General features: G+C 35.7%; 1 protein-coding gene across 7 annotated transcripts in view; it reads left to right on the forward strand.

Moving 5' to 3' along the window:
• The window catches only part of VPS13D (vacuolar protein sorting 13 homolog D), a 119505-nt gene that overhangs the window by 5620 nt on the left and 93762 nt on the right, over positions 1 to 20123 (forward strand). For 6 of the 7 annotated variants that reach the window (XM_067310891.1, XM_067310890.1, XM_067310892.1 and 3 more), the window contains 19 exons: positions 163 to 243; positions 1612 to 1728; positions 1994 to 2098; positions 2353 to 2523; positions 3166 to 3266; positions 3962 to 4130; positions 5356 to 5448; positions 6183 to 6393; positions 6987 to 7166; positions 7617 to 7747; positions 8375 to 8447; positions 8948 to 9118; positions 10280 to 10410; positions 11507 to 11639; positions 13099 to 15321; positions 15689 to 15840; positions 16655 to 17689; positions 18968 to 19058; positions 19573 to 19699. In XM_067310891.1, the coding sequence (XP_067166992.1) occupies positions 163 to 243; positions 1612 to 1728; positions 1994 to 2098; positions 2353 to 2523; positions 3166 to 3266; positions 3962 to 4130; positions 5356 to 5448; positions 6183 to 6393; positions 6987 to 7166; positions 7617 to 7747; positions 8375 to 8447; positions 8948 to 9118; positions 10280 to 10410; positions 11507 to 11639; positions 13099 to 15321; positions 15689 to 15840; positions 16655 to 17689; positions 18968 to 19058; positions 19573 to 19699 (5495 nt within the window). Of the gene's footprint in view, positions 1 to 162; positions 244 to 1611; positions 1729 to 1993; positions 2099 to 2352; positions 2524 to 3165; positions 3267 to 3961; positions 4131 to 5355; positions 5449 to 6182; positions 6394 to 6986; positions 7167 to 7616; positions 7748 to 8374; positions 8448 to 8947; positions 9119 to 10279; positions 10411 to 11506; positions 11640 to 13098; positions 15322 to 15688; positions 15841 to 16654; positions 17690 to 18967; positions 19059 to 19572; positions 19700 to 20123 lie in introns of those variants that run through there. The other variant, XM_067310894.1, reaches the window with a different exon arrangement.

The raw sequence follows: 20123 nt of genomic DNA on the forward strand, positions 1-20123 counted from the left end.
TTTGTTTGTTTGTTTGTTTGTTTTTTCTCCATGTATATTGGAGCTGCTGACATGTTCTCTCCCCCTTCCCCCCCCCCCGGTAATTTAAGTATAAGATAGTATATTGTTTCCTCACCAACTGTTACAGTGATGGTTAATGCTCATCCCTGTTTTCTCTTTTAGAAAGAACGACAACAGAAAGGGGAATCTTACTGGTACTCAGTTACTGCGTCTGTAGTCACAAGAATTGTAGAAAACATTGAAGTAAGCCTTTACATTTTAGAGCTTTTCAATAACCTAACCCATGCCCACTGTGCTTCATATTGTGTAGTCCTTAGAGAGGAAATACATAGTCAAAGGTAGATTTCTATGTCTGGTAGAGGACGGTTCCTCTTCAGATCAAATCTTCATAATATGGGGACTTCTGGGGAGGAAGAATACATCATCCTATCTACCAAGGGGAAAACAGCAACTTTTTTTTGTAGGAATCAGTGAATAATGGATCTACATGAAAACTGATGTTTTTCACTCACATTTTAATTCTTTGTTTTAAATGTGCCAATATATGATTTATTTTTATTTTTTTTAATTTTTTTTAATGAGGGAAAACAGCATGAATTCTTTGGAGAAAGAAAAGTTGTGAAGAAATGAATCTTGGGGTTTTTACTGATCTAGAACTTCTATTATTCTGCTATGTGCTCTCTCTCAAGTTCTTTAATTATTCTTTTTTTAATAATAAAAATCTAGTGAATTTCTCCTTAGTTTCAAAATGTCTTGGAAGTCTGGCTATTATGCTCTGTTGTTTTTTTTTCTCTTTCAGAGTCCTAATGTAACTGATGACAACTTAGCATTTTGGATTTTGTTTGTTTTTTACCCTATAATGTTTTCAAATACAAATTCTTAGCAACTACATTACTAGTCATTTGTATTAAAAATTAGTTGCTTTCTACATATTAGTTGTTACAGTGTGTTTGCTAGCTTCTGTGCAAGGATTTATCAGTTTCCTCTTTGTGCAGAGGAAATAGCCTGACTCTGTATTGCTTGATTGCTCTGTAACTTGCTAGAAAGAATTCAGGAATGAGATAGCGTGAAACGATTTGCCTTTCCTGATATGTTAGGAAGGGTGTATTTGGTGCAAGAACTCAAGGCCAAAGAGTCTATGCTTGTCTCAGTCCTGGACTGTGCATTTGCTGAGAAAGTACAGTAACTCAGAGCTCTCAGAGGATTTACCGCTGTAAAATTAGTTTGGGTCATCTTGTACCATCTTGGCTCATGCCAATGTTTCTAGTACATAAAACGCTGAGTCTTTGGCAATTGTACATTTGTGTTGAAAATGAGGATAATAGTAAGAGAGCAAATAAAGTACACTGTTTTGTGAAAGTGGCTAATTGATTAGGGTGAGAGGGATGGCAGTGGTATCTGAGGAGAGGAGAAAACCAGAAAGTACAAAAACAGAAGTGAGGAACAGGACTTTCATGGCATCTAAATAACTACCAAAAATTTGTTGGAGAATTGCAGAAATTAAATATTAAATGGCTTGAGTATTAATGAATAGCACTATTAATGAATAATAATGCAAATAGTTGTCTCTAGTAATGTGAGTTTGTTTTTTGTTCCCCCCTCTCTGTCTAGTTAAAAATTCAAGATGTCCATTTGAGGTTTGAGGATGGTGTCACAAATCCTTTGCAGCCATTTGCCTTTGGCATGTGCATCAAAAACGTATCAATGCAAAATGCAGTATTTGAGCCAGTAAGTATAACTTTGTACAAGAACTCATGGCAGCTGAGATATGATGCTGTATTTTCTTTCTAATTTTTAGTGTACACTACAATGGATACTAATAAACATTTAGTACAAATATGACTTTTTAATAAGCTTCACATTAGATAGGTGTTGCTATGGGTATTGGTATAAATTGATTATGGGTATTTCATAGTGTCTATTGAACATGTAGAACTAAAGATTGCGTGGCACGTGCTGTATGAGCTTGACTATTCCAATTTTTCTGCTTCAGGTGGAGAAGCTGATGAGGAAAAAACAGTTAGATGTTGCTGACTTCAGTGTTTATTGGGATACTGATTGCACTTTATTGGGTGATCTCCCTCCTGGTCAGCTACAGGTACAAGAGAGCGATTTTGCATGTGAAAGAGCAACATAAGTTTATGTTTTCATGCTATAATGGCAGGATTCATGTGGGACCTGCAAAGGTTGTAATATAAAATCTCTATTGTTTTACCTTTGAAGAGAGAATGTATTTAAGAGTTTTTTGCAAGCTGACTGATATGCTAATAAAGTGTATTCTAATATATTAATATGTCCTAATAAATATTTTAGACTCATTTCTTATAGAATAAACTTGTTTGTAATCCACAGGAAGCTATGGACAAAAGTATGGAAAGTCGTGATCATAATTATATCATGGAACCTGTATGTACCTCTGCTCTTCTGAAGAGAAATTGTTCTAAGGAGCCTTTAAGATCACGTCACACTCCACGGCTTGAGTGTGACATTCAGCTTGAGACTATACCCTTGAAGCTTTCACAGGTAAACTCTGTGAAGTTATATATTTCTTGAATTATATGTTTCTGTGAAAAGAGTCACTGATTCAGACAGCAAAATACTTGTAGGACTGTTATAATTTGTTCAGCTTACTGGCCACAAAACTGTGATAGCGTTTGCAACACCTCAAGTGCAGTTATTGTAGTATAAGATTAATAATTTCTTAAAGACTTAGTTTTAGAGGCAACTGAAAGGGTTATACTAAAGAAGCTTTTTGGTTTAAAATCAATCATTCCAAATTATATAGTTATTTTAGTGTACTTCATTACTGTGACAAAAACTACTTTTTTCTTTTTTTGCTTACTGTAGTACGAGGAACGATATGTACGGTTTTTGTCTGTAGGATGCAGCTGACATTATGTTGTTTTTCTGGCCTGAAAAGAGATTTCATTCTATATGTTTGTAAATAAGGAAACCTGTAAGTTGAATGTCGCACACAAACTACTAGCTACTGGGAGAAGATATGCAACGTTAGAAAACCAAGTTATGGTTAACATCAACCTTAATTCTGAAGGATTATGCAGGCCATTGATGCAAATAAAGAAAGCCTGTAGGGGGGTTTTATCCCCTTTTGATTTGGAAGGCACTCCTGCATTGCCTAACTAATCTCTGTACTCTTACTAAAAGATGCAGTATCAACAGATCATGGGATTTTTAAAGGAACTGGCTAGAAAGGAACGACAGCTTAAATTCAGGAAATGGAGACCAAAGGTTACAGTAACAGAGAAGTAAGTATATCCACAGATGTGTTGTTGAATTAATGTGATATTAAAAAACTAGGCGACTAGAATTAAGACAAAGAGCAAAAAAAAAAATTACATAGTAATCATATATTAAAGTTTCATTTTTTATGTTTTGTTCCCCTACCTCATAAATCAGTTTTAAATATTTAGACATAATTCATACTTAAAGTAAAATTATTCTTATCTAAGGCTTTAAGCCTTCCTGTCATAGCTTCCAGGAATCAAAATTAAATTGTAAGTTCTTCCCACATGCACACACTGAGATGTTCTGAAATTTTTATTGTGGAAAGAGCTCTAATTAAACTTTTCCTGTGGTTTTTTTTTTTTTTTTTTTTTTTTTTTTTAAATAAAGTGTATGAAAGATGGTATCATTTCAGACTGAACATCTGTCTAACTCAATATTTTGCCTTTGGTGACTACGTCCTATACATAACAGCTCTACTAAATCCTTCTAAAGTAATGGGGACTTCACAGAGCAATATTTAATGCTACACAACTTATAGAACTAGGCCATGTATGCTGTCACTAATACTGATACCTTTTCTGACCTGAGTCAGAAAACCAACCTTTTCCGAGTTGCCCTCAGTTTTCTTGCTGAACTTTTCCTGGACCTTTAACCAATTTTGCATATATTCATTTTTTGGAAATATTGGTAATACTGTAATTTTTAAATATTTCAGCTGCCGAGAGTGGTGGATCTTTGCTTTGAATGCTAATCTTTCGGAGATCAGGGAGCAGAGACAACGTTCTACCTGGGAGTTTGCGTTACATCGAGCCCAAGATGCAGTGTCTTACACTGACATGTATTATAGCAAGTTGAAGGGGGAACAACTGTCTATTACAGAGCAGGTATTTAGATCTGAGAGAGTTTTTGTCTGTTTGTTGTGGGTTGTTTTTTTTTCTTTTTCTTTTTTTTTTTTTTTTACAGTGTTGATTAATCATCTTCTATTTGATTTGTTTGATCTCTTCAAATTTGAAATCTCTTCCATTCTAGTTTAAACACATCTTCAATTTAACTGCAGGTTATTTTCACTGAAGAAACTGTGTTTTGACCAAAACTGAGTTCTTAAACGCTTGAAACCTGGGGTTGTGGGAGGTTTGTGTGTGGCAGGGTTCTTAACTTTTTCCATAGCAAAACAAAAATATGTCTTTTTTTTGAGCTGTAACTGGTTTTCACCAAATACAGCATTAACATTCATAGAATGTTCATGTCAGTCTGCCAGATACTTTCTTAACTCTTGTTCTCTATAGACTCAAAAAATATTTAAAAATCAGAATGTTCCAGGTCACCCATATGGTACTGCAGATAACGGGGAAAAATGTGTGGCTAGTTGACCATGTTTGAGGGTGCTTCAGTTTTTCAGTTGGTTTTACGATGAAGTTTTAAAGGAAAGGTGCCCCCAATAATAAATCTGTGTTCTACTTCAAAAGGAAAAAAAATCCTGTAATTAGCTGCTTTTTATTTCTAGGTGTATTGGGACTTTCCTTAAAACAGTTCAGGGCAGCATGTATCTCACCGGTCTCAGTTACAGGGGTGATTCCAGTGATACTTTAAGTTACATAATGCAAGTAAGGATTGTATATAAACATGAACTGTAGAAGTAGGCGAATGTACTGCAAATTTTATAGTTGCTGGCAAATGGGGAATCATAATAAAGAGTATGTATGAGGCTTTTACCTTCATATGCTATGTATTGTCTTCTGCAGAGCCATGAAATTCAGCAAGGACAACACCATTGGACTAGAAAAATGTCTTTTACTTTCTTTTTTTTTTTTTTAAGTAACTTGTTTGTGAAAACTTATGATTCAACTAGCTTCTTAATAGTACAGACCATGTTAAAATACTTTATTTTACAATCCAAATAACATTTGAAATAGGGGGAAGTGTCAATATTAAGTGGCCCACATGACTTCTGTTTATTTCCTTGTGCATAGGAACTTGGTTATGGTCGTTAATGCCATGTTAGTTTTTCCATGAATTTCAATCTCATTCATTGCACAGATGTTTGGCCTGTTTGTAAATGCAATACTACGTTATTTTAGTGTGGTTACTTTACCTTTTCTGTCTTTTCAGGCAGAAATGCTTCGTATTGAGGATGAACAAACTTATGAAGAGTTGAAGATACTGTATGAGATAGTTCATGATAAATTTCATGAACTAGCTGAGGTGAGAAACATTCTGTGAACAGGTTCATATTTAGAATCTTCAAGTGAATTATTCTGAGGTATTGTGTTTTGTTCTGCTAGCGAGTGTTAGTATGTGTTTATTTTGAATTAGGAGTGTGATATCAGTGCTAAAATTGCAAACAGTGCTCAGTTCCTCCAGTTCTACTGTTGTCACTTGCACAATGAACTCTTGTTTAGTCATATGAAGGCCTTCTTCAATAGTATCCTTGCCAGAATTTCTACGGCAAGTATTCTTCATCTTTAAAACAGAGAATGAAGATAAAAACCAGAACGAGTATGACAGAGCTGGGCCTTGTGTAAATGAGTTTCTGAGCACACTTCATAAAATACTTACTGATCTCTGTTGCAGTCAGTCTGGTGTCATCTTTTTTTCAAATACAGTTACTTACTTTAAACGGCTGTGTTTGATAGCGTGTGTCAAATGACTTCTTACTGGGCTTAGTGTTTCTAAACTAAGATTTAAATTCCATAAAAATTCCATATGACTTCATTTATGAATATGCAGCAGTTAACTGATGGTATGTTTGCTATTTCTTAGCCTATTAGGATAGCAACTGTTGGAGTACAGATTGGAAATATCACTGCAGATTAACTGAACTTGAGTGCTGAATAAGTAGTAGATGAAATCATATTGTTATGGTGATGTTTCTGTACAGTTGATATATTTGTTCATTTGTTAGCACTAACGTGTGCATCTTTGTTGTTCAAATCCAGAGTGTTAAAGAGCCTTTGCCTGATTCCCCTGGAGTTTGTCCTACAGCCGAATCTGCACCTGGCAGTAGCACTGGAATGCTACAGTATCTTCAGTCTTGGTTTCCTGGTTGGGGAGGTTGGTATGGATATGCTCAGCAAACATACGAAGGTGAACCTTTTGAAGGGCTGCTGCCTGACCCACAGGAACAGTGGAATCCAGAAGACATACTGGGTATGGAAATGCACGGTTTTCTGCTCTGTTTTTTTTTTTTTTTTAATGTTGCTAAAGGCATCTGGGTAAAGATGAACCAAAACAACTCTTTGTTTCTGTATTGTTTAAAAGATTGCACATGTGTCAACTGAAGTACCTAGGTGAAAGAGCTGTCTAAACCTTGCCTTAATTGCATGTTAAAAATCTCAGTACCTGTTGTACCTGCTTATTTTTAAAGGGATACGAGAAATACATTTGCTTCCCGTACTTTAGATCTTTATGGCAAAGAGCTTTGGGACTTTCTTTTTGTTCAGGTTTTGGATGGGGGCCATGTATTATGCTGTGACTGGGTATACCAGTTAAAGTACTGGGTTGGTGGAATCTCTTTAAATTTATGCTTACACTACCTTAATTGAAATAGAGGAGTCCTACTGAATATTCTGTTTTGTTAAGGAAGAAGGTATATCTGCTTTGTTTTTTCTTTCTCTTTTTTTCCCCCTCCATAGAGATGGGGAAATCTTTATTCTTGAATTTCTGAGAAACCTTTTTGTTCTTCAGTAGTCTTCCTGAAACTTCACTTATTTAACATCAGTTGCTTTTTTGTTTTTAATTAGGTGCAGATGAATTTTTTGATCCTGCTGCAGATGCTTCTAGCATGAATACCTTTACAAAGAGAGATCATGTTTTTGCTAAATTAAATCTCCAGTTGCAAGGTGGCTCTGTCACTCTGTTGCATAAGGAGAAGAAGGTGGTGCATGCTGGGGAGAGTGCTTTTATGCAGCTGGAGTTTTCAGGTATTATGTCAATTTCTGATCATTCTTTCTCAAAAAAGACAAAATCTTTGTCCATCTTGAGTCCACCCTCAGACCTTTTTTTTTTTTTTTTTTTTTTTAATCCTTTAAACTACTATGCTGAAATGAAGTTTGGGATGAGAGCATGAAATCAGTCTGTTGAAATTGATGTATCAAGTGAAAAGATGTTTTTCTCTTCAGATGTTTGAATGATTTTTAACACAGAAATCTAATTTTAGACCTTCTTATGTGTGAAGGAAGACAACAATAGAAATACATGCATCACAATCGTATTCCAAACTTCAGCATTTAATCTTTTTTTTTCCCTAGAAACAAATATATATAAACGCTTCTAACAGACTTGTTTATTAATATTTGTCATCCATAAAATTTAAATAAAAGCTGTGTTGTGTACTAAAAGGAATAAAAACATTTTATGTCTTTATCTTTTAGGTGTAAAGATTTTAGCAGAATCCCTTCCTCGCAGAAATTCTTCCCTTCTCAAAGTTCAGCTTGGTGGTCTCTTTCTGCGGGATTTGGCAACAGAAGGGACCATATTTCCTGTTCTTGTTTTTCCTAATCCTGTAGGTGAAAAAAATTCCTCTATTTTGATAAGTTACTGTATAGAATACATCATAGAACACTTCCTTGTTTGCTGTGTATGCTCATAACTTTAATGTTACAGTTATATGTGTTGGGAAGAATAATTTGTCGAACAGTCGGCATTGCTGCTTAATCAGTAATTGTTCTTTTTTCAGAAAGCTCTTTGGTCCAAGTAAGGTTTTATTTCACCTGCATACTGTTAGACTCTAAGCAAAAACTTAGAACCCCCCCACACACCCCCCAGTGATTTGCTGAAGGTATCTTAAATGTCTCTTCCAGAGCAAACAAAGTTTTAGTCTAAATTCCATGAGAATTTCCAGTGTGCTGTTATACTTTGTAATTTGTAGAGGTGCAAATTCTGATTGAAATTTACATTTCAAACTTCAGTCTGTTTGCTAAATGTATAGATAGCAATTCTTAAATAGTTGTATTTCTTTCTTTTGTTTGACTACATAATGAAAAAGGGCATATCATAAATTATGCATATAATTCTCTTAGGAAGTGACCAGAAGACTAGTACTTTTAATTTTGTTTATATCAAATGGCTTGTTTGATTTGTCTGATGATCTTTTTTTGTTATTGTTGTTTTTTTCCTGAATTCTTCTCAGCAAAAAGAGGTTGGCTGCGTGTCTTCCTTTGGTCTCCAGAATTTGTCCTCAGAAGTGACTAATCAAAACACTGGTAAAGATTTCATTTTATGTTTGACCAGAACAAGCATATGACAATTCCTGCAAACCAGAAATTTTGATTGAATCATTGACTCCAAGTTCAAATGCCTTTTGCAAATACTAAAAGAAAGTCTTTGAAGCTTTGTTGAGATGTATGGGTGCATGCAAGTTTCTTTTTTCTTTCTTTCTTTTTTTTTTTTTTGAGAAAGTGAGTTTAAAAAAAAAAAAGGCAAAGGGAGTTATAATTGCTGTTTTGTTTGCTAAAACAAAATTACTATTTTATGAGTTCAATTGTAGGACCCCAGTTCTGAAAGTGTTTTTATGTATACAAACATGTTAATTTATGTTGATTGTAGAAGTTGATTTACTTGTTTTTCCATGTTATTTCTGTTACTGAAGAATTTTCAGACAAGAACATTTCTTCCTATAGTACCAGTTAAAAATTAGATTTTAAATACATTGGGGTTTCTCTTTTTTTTGATAATTGCTTTTTGTAACTCAGTTTTTATTTAGTTACAGATCCTGATGCACCAGTATTTGAGATGCTTTATGAAAGAAATCCAGTCCACAGCAATTTTGAGAGGCGCCTGGAAGTCAGTACCAGACCTCTAAATATTATTTACAATCCACAAGCCATTAAGAAAGTAGCCGACTTCTTCTACAAGGGAAGGGTTCATACCTCAGGTTAACCTTTAAAGTTGTTTTTTTTGTATTATTTCTTTTTTCTTTTTTCTTTCTTTTCCCCTCATTCTTAGCACTGTAAAGTGCTAATGAAAAATTTTCACTGTAAATTCAAATTAAGGAAGACTCTGAGTCTTCTCTTGATGATTTTTTGGCTTAATTGAATAAGGGCTTTCCTTCAGATGAACTCCTGAAACTTCTACTTTAAAATTGCAAGTTGCTGCTGTACCACATGGTGGATGTTTGTGCTGCCTATATTGAAACACCTAAATAAGGAGACTTGTTTCATTAAGCTCTACTGGAAGTGGGTAGGGAACAAGAGGTTTTTGCAGAGGGCCGTTCAAGGGAGTGTAGTAAGTATGGGAAACTGTCCTAACTCCTGTTGTAACTCTTCTGTTTAGATTAGGTCTGACCTTTGTTACAGCTGCCTGAGGTACCTTGTTTTTTAAATGTTGAACATGCATCTTTCCCAAGCTTCCAAACAAAGCAAGGTTTAGGAGTCTGTGACATTATAAACTGACTGCTTTTGCAGTGCAATTGTTAAAGTTTGGTTTCTGAGGAGATAAGAGATGAGAATAAGCAACGCTTAACAGTTCTTAATGCACCGTTTTCTATCTGTTGATTTCTGAAAATACCAAAAGATTTAAGTTACTGAGCATAAAAGTATGGATAAGACTTACTATAGCAGTAATTATCTCTTCATACAAGATGAGATTATTCTGTAAATATTATGGGTACAATTTTAAGAATATGGACTGACTACACATTCCACAAACTTCTAAGAAAATTTAGTGTGAATTTCCCCCCCTTTTCCCCAATATATACCCACATTTTCTGGTCTGTCTCCCCACCACCCTACCCAGATCAGGAACTCAAGCTGAAGGTTTGACAAATACTAACAACCAGAAGAAGATTTGGAAACTGTTCTGCGTGCTTAGACGCTTCCTTTTTTTTTTTCTGGGAAGCAACTGGTATGTAGGTAGAGCCAGTGGCTTTCCACTGTTATATTCTCCTGCCCTACGTTTTACAGCTAAAATTGAAATGATTTTCTGTCAACTCAAAATAAATTTTGGTGGTTTGTTTGTTTGTTTGTTTGTTTGTTTTCCCTGATTCAATATCAGATGAACAAAGTTATACCTAGTAAGTTTTGTATCCCTTATGCAGGTTTCGGATATCAATCCGAGCTAGAGGCAAGAGTGGCTGAAGCTGCCAGAAGACAGTACAACAAACTGAAAATGCAGACAAAAGCTGAAATAAGGCAAACTATTGATCGTTTACTAGTGGGAGACTTCATTGTAAGCTTTTCTTCTTTCCCCCCCCTTCCCCCCCCCCCCCCAAAAAAATGTTTGTTTAGGCTTTCTTGACACATATTTTAGGAATTGAAACCCAGAAGAGTGTTGTGCTGTGGTTTGTTTTGTTTTTTTGTTTTGTTTTTTGTTTTTTTCAAAAGTGTGATGTTTACATGTGGTAGCGTTGTTGTGATAGCCATCTTGGCCTTAAGGTAGTGATGAAACATCTCCATAGGTAAACCTGAATAGGGGGTTAGGTGTCTGAAAGCCCATTTACCTTTGTGTCTATAGTAGTTGGTCAAATAAAATATATTGCCTCCACTTATGAAGTGTAAGTTTCTGTGGAAACTGAGGAAGACTGTTTAGGCTCTCTTGAAAAGTCTCATGTCTGAAACACTGTGGTGTTTTTTTTCTCTTTACTGTGAAGAAATGACTTTTTTTTAATGCAAACCAGTTGTATTTAATGGCAGAACAGTATTTTTCTGTTCATGACACTGTTACTGAGGTGATATTATGCCAACATATTGGCTCCAGTGTGCAATGGTGCTCTGTTACCTCAAACCCGAATTGAGTGTAACTTATTTAAAAATTATTTTCTCACTCTGACTTTCTTTAGCTTGTATAAGTAACTATGCTGATGCAATAGGAGTTTGTTGAGGTTTTATTTTCAGTAAAATGAAAAATATTTATGCTGTAAAAGTAGTAGTTTAATGGTAAAACACTGTCAATGCATGTTTTATTCATGGAGAGCCTTGACAAGGATTTTTATGGTCCAGTGCTAGTCACGTAAAAGGTAGATGTCTTCTCAAAGCAATGCAGGTAGGCTCACTTTCTTCTCAGCAGAGAGAGCTGGGACCTCTCCAAAGAGGGATTTATCTCAGCAATCTTAGCATGGGATGTATCATCTATTGGAAGCATCTCTTCATTGATTGTAGTGGGAGTCTGGACAACTAGCCTAAAGAGCTACCAAGCTCTTTAAGCTAGATTAGCTCTTAAGGTGACAAAATGGCTAACTAGATTGATTTATTTGGTGTGAGTTTTTTTGTATGTGAGGGGAAGCTATTTCTTGGGGGCTACTCTCTTCTTTCTTTTTAATTTTCAGGAAAACAGCAAAAGCTGGACGGTGCGCCTTGATATTTCTGCCCCTCAGGTGATCTTTCCGGATGATTTCAAATTTGCGGATCCAGTGCTAGTTGTTGTAGATCTGGGAAGAATATTACTTACCAATTCTCAAGGTATGTTCTCAAATTATTGCTGCTTTTTTTTTATGCCTTCTCCCAGAAATTTTTTGTGCTGTTGTAGAAAGTGGAGATGTCTTATGGGTTTTTTCCTACTCTTAATATTTTTGTATACGGATAGAGTGGCAGAATTTTTAGGATTAACTTTAAAATGAAAGGATCCCCTGTGATATTTGATACTTGTTCAAGGCGGTGAACAGATGTGAAGCTAGTGTGTCAGGCAGCTAGTGTGTCATACTACAGATAGGATTTTGACTTAGGTGCAAGATTTGGATGCAGAATGTTTTTCTAGGACTGTGCTGCCAGTGAAAGGATACTTTGAGTAGGCTCTCCAAGTCTGTAGCCATACGGATCTCTCTTCTTAGCACATGTGTCTCCAGCCAGGCTAATAAAAAAGGAAGGAAAATGAGTATACCTTGTTTGTATTAGAAGTTAGAATCATTGCTGCTTAAACAAGCTGTCCTGCTAGGAAAACAATGCATGAAAATTAAAAAGATAGCCCAGTGGAACTTCTAAATAAAATTAGACCTACTTAAAAATCTAGCTAAACAGTGCTGTGTGTGAGGAGACATTAAGAACATTTGAAAGAGGGATCTTTTTTAAAGTACTGCTGCAGGATGAACTGTTTTGTAGAGCAGCAAAATCAGTCTAGATGTCAAGACCAAACTTGTCTACAGTGGGATCTGATCTTACTCTGGATGTTTTTGAATCATTAAATCTTTTCTAGCACCAGCTCATCTCTAAAAAGCTTTAATATCTTTGTTTTTAGTAACTTCTGTCTTAGGGCAAACTAGAAAAAGAAAACAAATTGTTTACAGAAGATAGATTTGGCTTTTTCTGTAAAAGTGAGGCACTGGGCTCTTTTGAATAGTTTGAGCTTTTTTTTTTTTTTTTTTTTTTTTTTTCATTAAACGAAAAGGTAGAAGAAAAATAATTCTTCTTGGTTCCAGGTTTGTAGAGTAGGAAAAATCTTCCCATGTGGTAATTAAATGTAAATTTACTATTAGACAATCAAGTTAATTGGACACAGAGTTCTGATCAGAAATATATTGCAGTTAATTAGTTCTTACTTTTTAGCTGATTTTGGGGTAGTTTAGAATCAGGTCCAAAATGCCAAAATGCTGTCAAAAGGGTTACATAGGCAAAGTAACTTTTTTTTTTTTTTTTTTAACGTTGATTAAGAATAAATATTGTAGTAACAGTCAGTGAGTGCAAAAAAAGAGACAATAGTGTCTTTTAATAGATTCTTTACTACATTATCACTGAGCATTACATGAAAGAAGTGTAATAGATTTCCTGTCTAGAAAAGAAAAAGTGACAGTGCAAGGACCATATTGGATAGACTCTATGCTAAAAAATTAGAACTTCAGACAAAATGATCTGGTAATAGTGGGAAACATCCAAGGAGGGGGGAGAATACTTTTTTTTAACTTTTTTTTTATTTTTAAATCCACAGATGACTCTAAAAGGAATGCAGATACTTTTTCATCAGAAGTCAATGAATTAAGTGATGAGGAATATAAAACACCTCTTGCAACTCCTCCCAATACTCCACCGCCAGAATCTAGCACTAACAGTGGTACCAAATTATCTGAATTTACTGGAGTGGAAATAAGTGAAGAGCAGCTACAAGCACACTTAATGAGTAAAAAAATGTATGAGAGATACACACTTTCATTTATGGATCTTCAGATCATGGTTGGCAGAGTAAAAGACAACTGGAAACATGTTCAAGATAGTGATGTGGGTCCAACTCATGTGGTGGAAAAATTCAATGTTCACCTGCAGTTGGAGCGCAGATTGATATACACATCTGACCCAAAATACCCAGGAGCTGTTTTGTCTGGTAGTTTACCAGATTTGAAAATTCATATCAATGAAGATAAAATATCAGCTCTGAAGAACTGTTGTACACAGCTGAGTACATCTGAAACTAAGTCTTCAGATGCCCTACATTTAGGGAAAGACAAGATTTTTACAGAGGTAGACCAGCTTGGCAGCTTGCATGATTCTGTAATGAATCTAACGCAGAGTGTTGTAATGCTAGAGCAGCATACTAGGGAAGTTCTTGTTGAATCTCAGCTTCTTCTGGCTGAATTCAAAGTCAACTGTATGCAGTTGGGTGTTGAAAGTAATGGACGATATATCTCTGTACTCAAGGTTTTTGGCACCAATGCCCATTTTGTGAAAAGGCCATATGATGCAGAAGTGTCCCTTACTGTTCATGGCCTGTTACTAGTTGATACTATGCAAACATATGGCACAGATTTTGATCTTTTGATGGCTTCTCATAAGAATCTTAGTTTTGATGTACCCACAGGAAGTCTTCGAGACAGCAGGGCTCAGTCCCCTGTTTATGGACCCTATGACGCACATCCCTTTGATGTATCTAGTCTGACAGAAAGATGCACTGCAGCCTCAAATGTTTCATCTTGTAACAATGGAAAAGATCAGGAGTCCCTGATAAAATTAGAGTATCAGTTTGTGAGTGCAGAATGCCCATCAATGAATTTGGATAGCAGTTTGCAGGTGATCTCTGTGCAGGTGAACAATTTGGATATCATCCTTAATCCAGAGACTATTGTTGAGTTGATTGGGTTTCTCCAGAAATCTTTCCCAAAGGAGAAAGAAGATTCTAGTCCTCTGCCTTTAATGACTGACTTGGAAAGAGATTATAGGGAACAGGAAACCTTTCAGTCTACTTATGTACAGAATACAGAGGTAGCAGTGGATATTCACTGGTTAAATATACTCCTACTCAGGACAGTCGGCATGACAAATGGAGAAAAATATGGCAGAAAAATTGCAACAGCAAGTATTGGTGGCACTAAAGTTAATGTCTCTATGTGTAGTAAGTTTGATGTAAATGGCTCTCTTGGATGTCTTCACCTTATGGATCTAACTCAAGATAGTGTTAAGAACCAGTATGTTGTCAGTATAGGCAATACAGTAAGGTATGAAAATCTCATTAGTGATATAGGTTACTTTGAATCTTTATTCTTTAGGCTTGATGATGGAAGTGGCCTTCCAGATGCTTTAAGTTTCACTTTTGCAGAAAAGTCAAAAGAAGAATGTTCTCTTAACCTCAAAATGGCCTCCTTGCACTACAACCACTCAGCTAAATTTTTGAAAGAGCTGACTTTGTCAATGGATGAATTGGAAGAGAATTTCCGCAGCATGCTAAAAAGTGCAGCATCAAAAGTTACTACAGTCTTGGCAACTAAAACTGCTGAATACAGTGAAATGGTTTCCCTGTTTGATACAACACCACGATCAAGAGATATTGCCAACCTAGAAGATAATGAAGGTTATGCATTTGGATCCCCACCTCTCAAAACTGATACTATTAAGCTTATTTTAAATGTAAACATCGAATCGCCGATTGTCTCAATACCTCGAAAGCCAGGTAGCCCTGAATTGCTAGTAGGTCATCTAGGACAAATATCTATTCAGAATTTCATACCAGGAGAAGATGACTCTACAAGTGACAGACTGCAAGTTGAAATCAAAGATATTAAAATGTATTCTTTAAATAGCAGTCAGTTTATGAGCAAGAAAGAGTCTGCAAGTGAGATATCTCATGGGCTGCATTCTTCTTCAGGTCCTGCCAGTATTAACAGTCAGGAAGAATCCCATTTTACACGCCATGATTTCTTTGAATCATTACATAAAGGCCATGGTATGTTTATCGGGACTCTTAATTATGTTAGTATGACTAATAGTACTAAAAACATGTGTTTGACTGTGTGTCCAATTATATGCTCGCTCTCCTGTCCCCCCTAAAATACACTGCTCAATTTTAATTAGATTGAGCAAATTCTCTTTTTTTATATCCATTTTAACTCTCCTAATAAAAAATAATAAATGATGCCTTTCATGCAGAAATTTAATGAAACGTAACCAGATATACATATTTCAGCATTACTAAGAAATTCTGAGTAAGTTAAATAGCTAGTATGTTACCTCTGCTGTACAGTTCCTATACAATAATCAGTTCGCAGATTATACTGTGGTAATGTTGTTTTCATTCCACTTCCTCTTAACAGCTTTCCATATTCTGAATAACACCACCATCCAGTTTAAACTGGAAAAGATACCATTAGAGAGAGATTTGGATTTGACTTTCCCTTTGAGTAATGAAGACTTTGGAATATCAAGTGTTATGAAGATTGAGGGGAAATTTGTCAACCCTCTTCAGGTATTATAAACTAGTACGTTCAGTATCAATATAAATTGTTTCTCTGCACAGAAGATAAGTATTTTTCAGGCAAATCTCCCCAAATTTAAGATGTGGGTAGTTTAGGGGTCAGGGCCTTTTACATGTGATTAGAAGTCCCAGTCTAAGTCATAACAACAATGACCAAAACTTAATACTGTTTTGAGGCATTTTAGATGTTTTTGTATATTGGTCTAATTTTTAGGTACCCTGCACACATACCACAAAAGGGAAAAGATATAAGTGTAGCTGTCCAAATGGGTGTGTGTTTGCAGTTCTATCAGAAACTAAGAATTAAAATGCTGTTCTCTTGGAAAAAATACTTACAAGTAAAGGAGCAGGGGCAGAGCTTTTAAACAGAGGAAACTGAAACATCTGCAACTATGCAGACAAGCCATGATGACTAGAATGGTTTTTTCATATAGTGCTGTCTCATATGTGTCCATATAGTGCTCAGCATGCTAAGTTAAGGCTCACATGTATGGTAAGTTATTTTAAATTAGCTCCATGTGTGGATGCTTTTTACCTAGGGAAAAAAGCTATCCTATACTGGGATGCTTTGTATGCTTCCAGAAGTATGTCATCTTGCAAAGTTAATATAGAAGAGTGGTGATCTTCAGCTTTGCATTGTAGTTTGTTCTGGATTATTTTTTGCTTGTGGACAGACTTCATTTGTGTGGCTTGAAATGCCACTGTCTTTCCACTTAACTTGTGAGGTTTTAAAAAATATTTTATTAAAATATATTTTATTTATTTAGAGAACTAACGTTATGATTATTTTTTTTCTGCATTGTAGGTGGTGTTAGCAAAACATGTATATGAGCAAGTTCTGCAAACTCTGGATAATTTAATTTACAATGAAGACTTAAATAAATTTCCAACCACTTCTGTATCTTCAACTTGTCATAGTTCTCCTTCAGCATCACTTCATAGTATAGGCACAGAATTCTCAAGTGAACGGAAGGAAAATGGCTTATTCAGCCATTCTGGTTTCTCTTCTGTTCCAAATAAGTCATTGCCTATCAGGGAAACGAAATCTTTTACTCAGATTCAAGCCAACTTTCATATCTCGGAGCTCCAGGTTCAGTTAAGCGGTGATCTAACACTTGGTGCACAAGGCCTTGTCAGCCTTAAGTTTCAGGATTTTGATGTTGAGTTTGCTAAAGATCATCCTCAGACTTTATCTATTCAGATTGCCTTGCGCTCTCTGCTAATGGAAGATCTTCTGGAAAAAAACCCAGACTCTATGCATAAGAATCTCATGGTGTCCCGTGGAGCACCGAAGCCATCCAGTTTAGCGCACAAGGAATATCTTTCTCAGTCTTGCCCCTCGGTATCCAATGTAGAATATCCAGATATGCCACGTTCTTTACCTTCCCATATGGAAGAAGCACCTAATGTCTTTCAGCTATACCAAAGACCAATTTGTGCCTCCCGTAAGAAGCAAAAAGAAGATGCTGATTCTGAGTATCCTCTGACTCCACCTCCTTCTCCAACAACAGACAGATCCAAGTTGCCTTGTGGAAAGAGTAACTTTGATGATTCATTGGTTCATATTAATATATTTCTAGTGGACAGGAAACATCCTGAGTTTTCTTCACACTATAAAAAGATTAACCGTAGTGTTGATGTTGATTTTAACTGTCTAGATGTTTTAATAACTTTGCAGACTTGGGTAGTGATACTGGATTTCTTTGGAATTGGATCCACTGCTGATAACCATGCTATGAAGCTGCAACCAGAGGATACTCAGCAGACAGTCAAATCAGAAATAAATATCTTGTCAACTTCTCAAGCCCATGAACCTATAAACACTAAACTGGATCTGAAGGTATGTTTAAGATGCAAAATATTATTGGCAGTCATTAAATTTCTGGTTCATGAAAACTTAAGGTAGCTTTTAAATCAAGTTAACGTTTTATATTATAGTGGAGAAGGCAAGTAAACAATTCAGAAACAGTATATTTAAAATGTGTCCATGTATAGTAAAGTGCAGAAGTTACAGAAGAGAGAAAAAATATGCAAAATTATTAATGAATAATGAACTTCAGTGTTTCATGTTAAGTGATAAGGAAGGGGTTAAGAGAACAGCCTTTATGTTTTAGAAGGCAGTGACTTGCATGGTCTGTGTGGATTATACATACTTTAGACTCATGCTGCAGAATAAGTAAAGAGCCCTTTTCATGCAGCCATCCTGTCCAAGCTTTGGGTTACGTGTTGAGGCTGTTTCCATTTCAGGTTAAGAGTAATTTGTTTTTACTGTTCTTCCATGTATCATACAGCAGCCAAGTCCTAATGACTCCTTGCTTGTTTTTTTTGTTTTTTTTTTTTTACTTTTTTACACCCCTTCACTAGGGGCAGATGACCCATGAGAAGGCAACTTTCATCCCCAAAGTCTTGGCTCCTTTGCTCTGTGATCTTCCTTTGATACCTATATGCCACTTAAAGGGAGGCTGAAGTAGAATGCTCCATATTCATTCAAGTAGGGCCCATATGGGTAGAGTTTGAGACTCCCCTTGCAGAGTCTGCTGTGTACGTTAGAGATTAAGGAAAGTGCCCAAGTCTTCTGGACAGTGATGATTATTTCCCTGGGAAAAAACAGGGCACAGACTAAATGTCTGTGATTCCTGAAATGATGAGGATTCTGTGAAATGGAAGACCAGACATACTAAAACTGGAACTTTGCTGTCCTAGATACTATGGAGTTTTATTAAAAAAAATTTTTTTATACATATATATGTGTGTGTGTATCTCTCTCTCTCTCTGTCTCTCTCTGTCTCTTTCTCTCTCTCTCTCTCTCTCTCTCTCTCCTTTTCCCAGAGGTCCTGCAGTCTAAGTTACAAATGACAAATCTTGAAAGAGCAGAGGACAAAGATAACGGTGTTAGGTTTTTGTTGATGACCTGAGCATTCTGTATTATTGAGAGACCCTTCAATGTGCAAACAAGGATGTGAAAAGGTTGCTTTCCTCCTCTGTCTCCCAGTCAAATCATTCTCTTTTGCCATTTGTATGTTATAGTGGAATTGTCTTGAAAAAATCTAATACATGAGATGTTACAGCTACAGAATCATAATGTATAATACCAACCTGTTCCTTTTTGTTTGACCAGGTCCATTCTCTATCTTTAGTACTGAATAAGACAACTAGTGAGCTAGCTAAAGCCAATGTGTCAAAACTTGCAGCTCACTTGGAAATGATTGGTGAGTAGATGGGAGGGCTAAGATTGTATGCGGCTTAAAATAAAAGAAAGTATGCATTGGAGTAGTGATTTGAAATTGTTTTAGTGCTCTTTTTTGTCGTCGTTGTTATTGCTGCTGTTTTCTGGGGAAGATGCACTTTCTCTTCCCACTGCTTCTCCCCCTGACCTGCTCTTTCAGTGCTGATTTTAAAACTCATTTTAATTCTGCTTTAATCCCAAGATTTCAGAGGTGGGCTATGAAAAGAAGTTCCCCAAGGATGATGGTTATTTTCAGAAAAATTTGGATATAAATCCTTGATAAATCATAAGTGGTTATTTAATAAATGGTATGTCTTGAGTTAGCTTCCTTACAGATTATCAAATGACCTGATGCTTTGATGTTGTTTGTTATTGATACATTTTATCCAAGTGTGAAGAGTTAACTCCACTAACACAAACTTGTTGAGGAGTTACTTTTGGGTTTTAGTAACTTATTTGTGTTTAAGGATACTAATTGTCTTCTTTTTGCTTTGTAGATGGAGACTTAGCCCTGCAAGGAAGTATTGGTAGTCTGTCCTTAAGTGACCTTACAGCTCATGGAGAATTTTACAGAGAACGTTTCACTACAAGTGGTGAAGAAGCACTCATTTTCCAAGTCTATAAGTATGAATTTAAACCTTCTCTTGTTACTAAATATTAACAAGACCTCATAACCCTCAACCTTTCCCCCATTTCCCCCCTCGCCCCAAAAAAAGAAGTTTCCGCTCTTCAGGCTTCTGCTTTTGGAAGCTTGTGACTTAAATGATACTTTGAACATTATGATTCATAAACTCCTGAAATATTTTTACCTCTTTTGTTGTCCTGCAACATACTTGGTTCATTAGGGAAACAGCCTTTCTTTCCCCATAAAGCTGTTATTCAAACTATTTAGTTGATAATTTCTTCCTATATAAAATAATAAGTGTTTTAAAAATTGGAAAAAGTTTTCTACTGATAAAACAGGTTTTCCATTGTTTCTATTTAAAATTTGGAGTTACAGGTTTGTTTTTGACATACCATACTCTAAAGTTCTTCTGCTTAACGTTAA

Source organism: Apteryx mantelli, chromosome 26, assembly GCF_036417845.1.
Source record: "Apteryx mantelli isolate bAptMan1 chromosome 26, bAptMan1.hap1, whole genome shotgun sequence".
NCBI lineage: Eukaryota > Metazoa > Chordata > Aves > Apterygiformes > Apterygidae > Apteryx > Apteryx mantelli.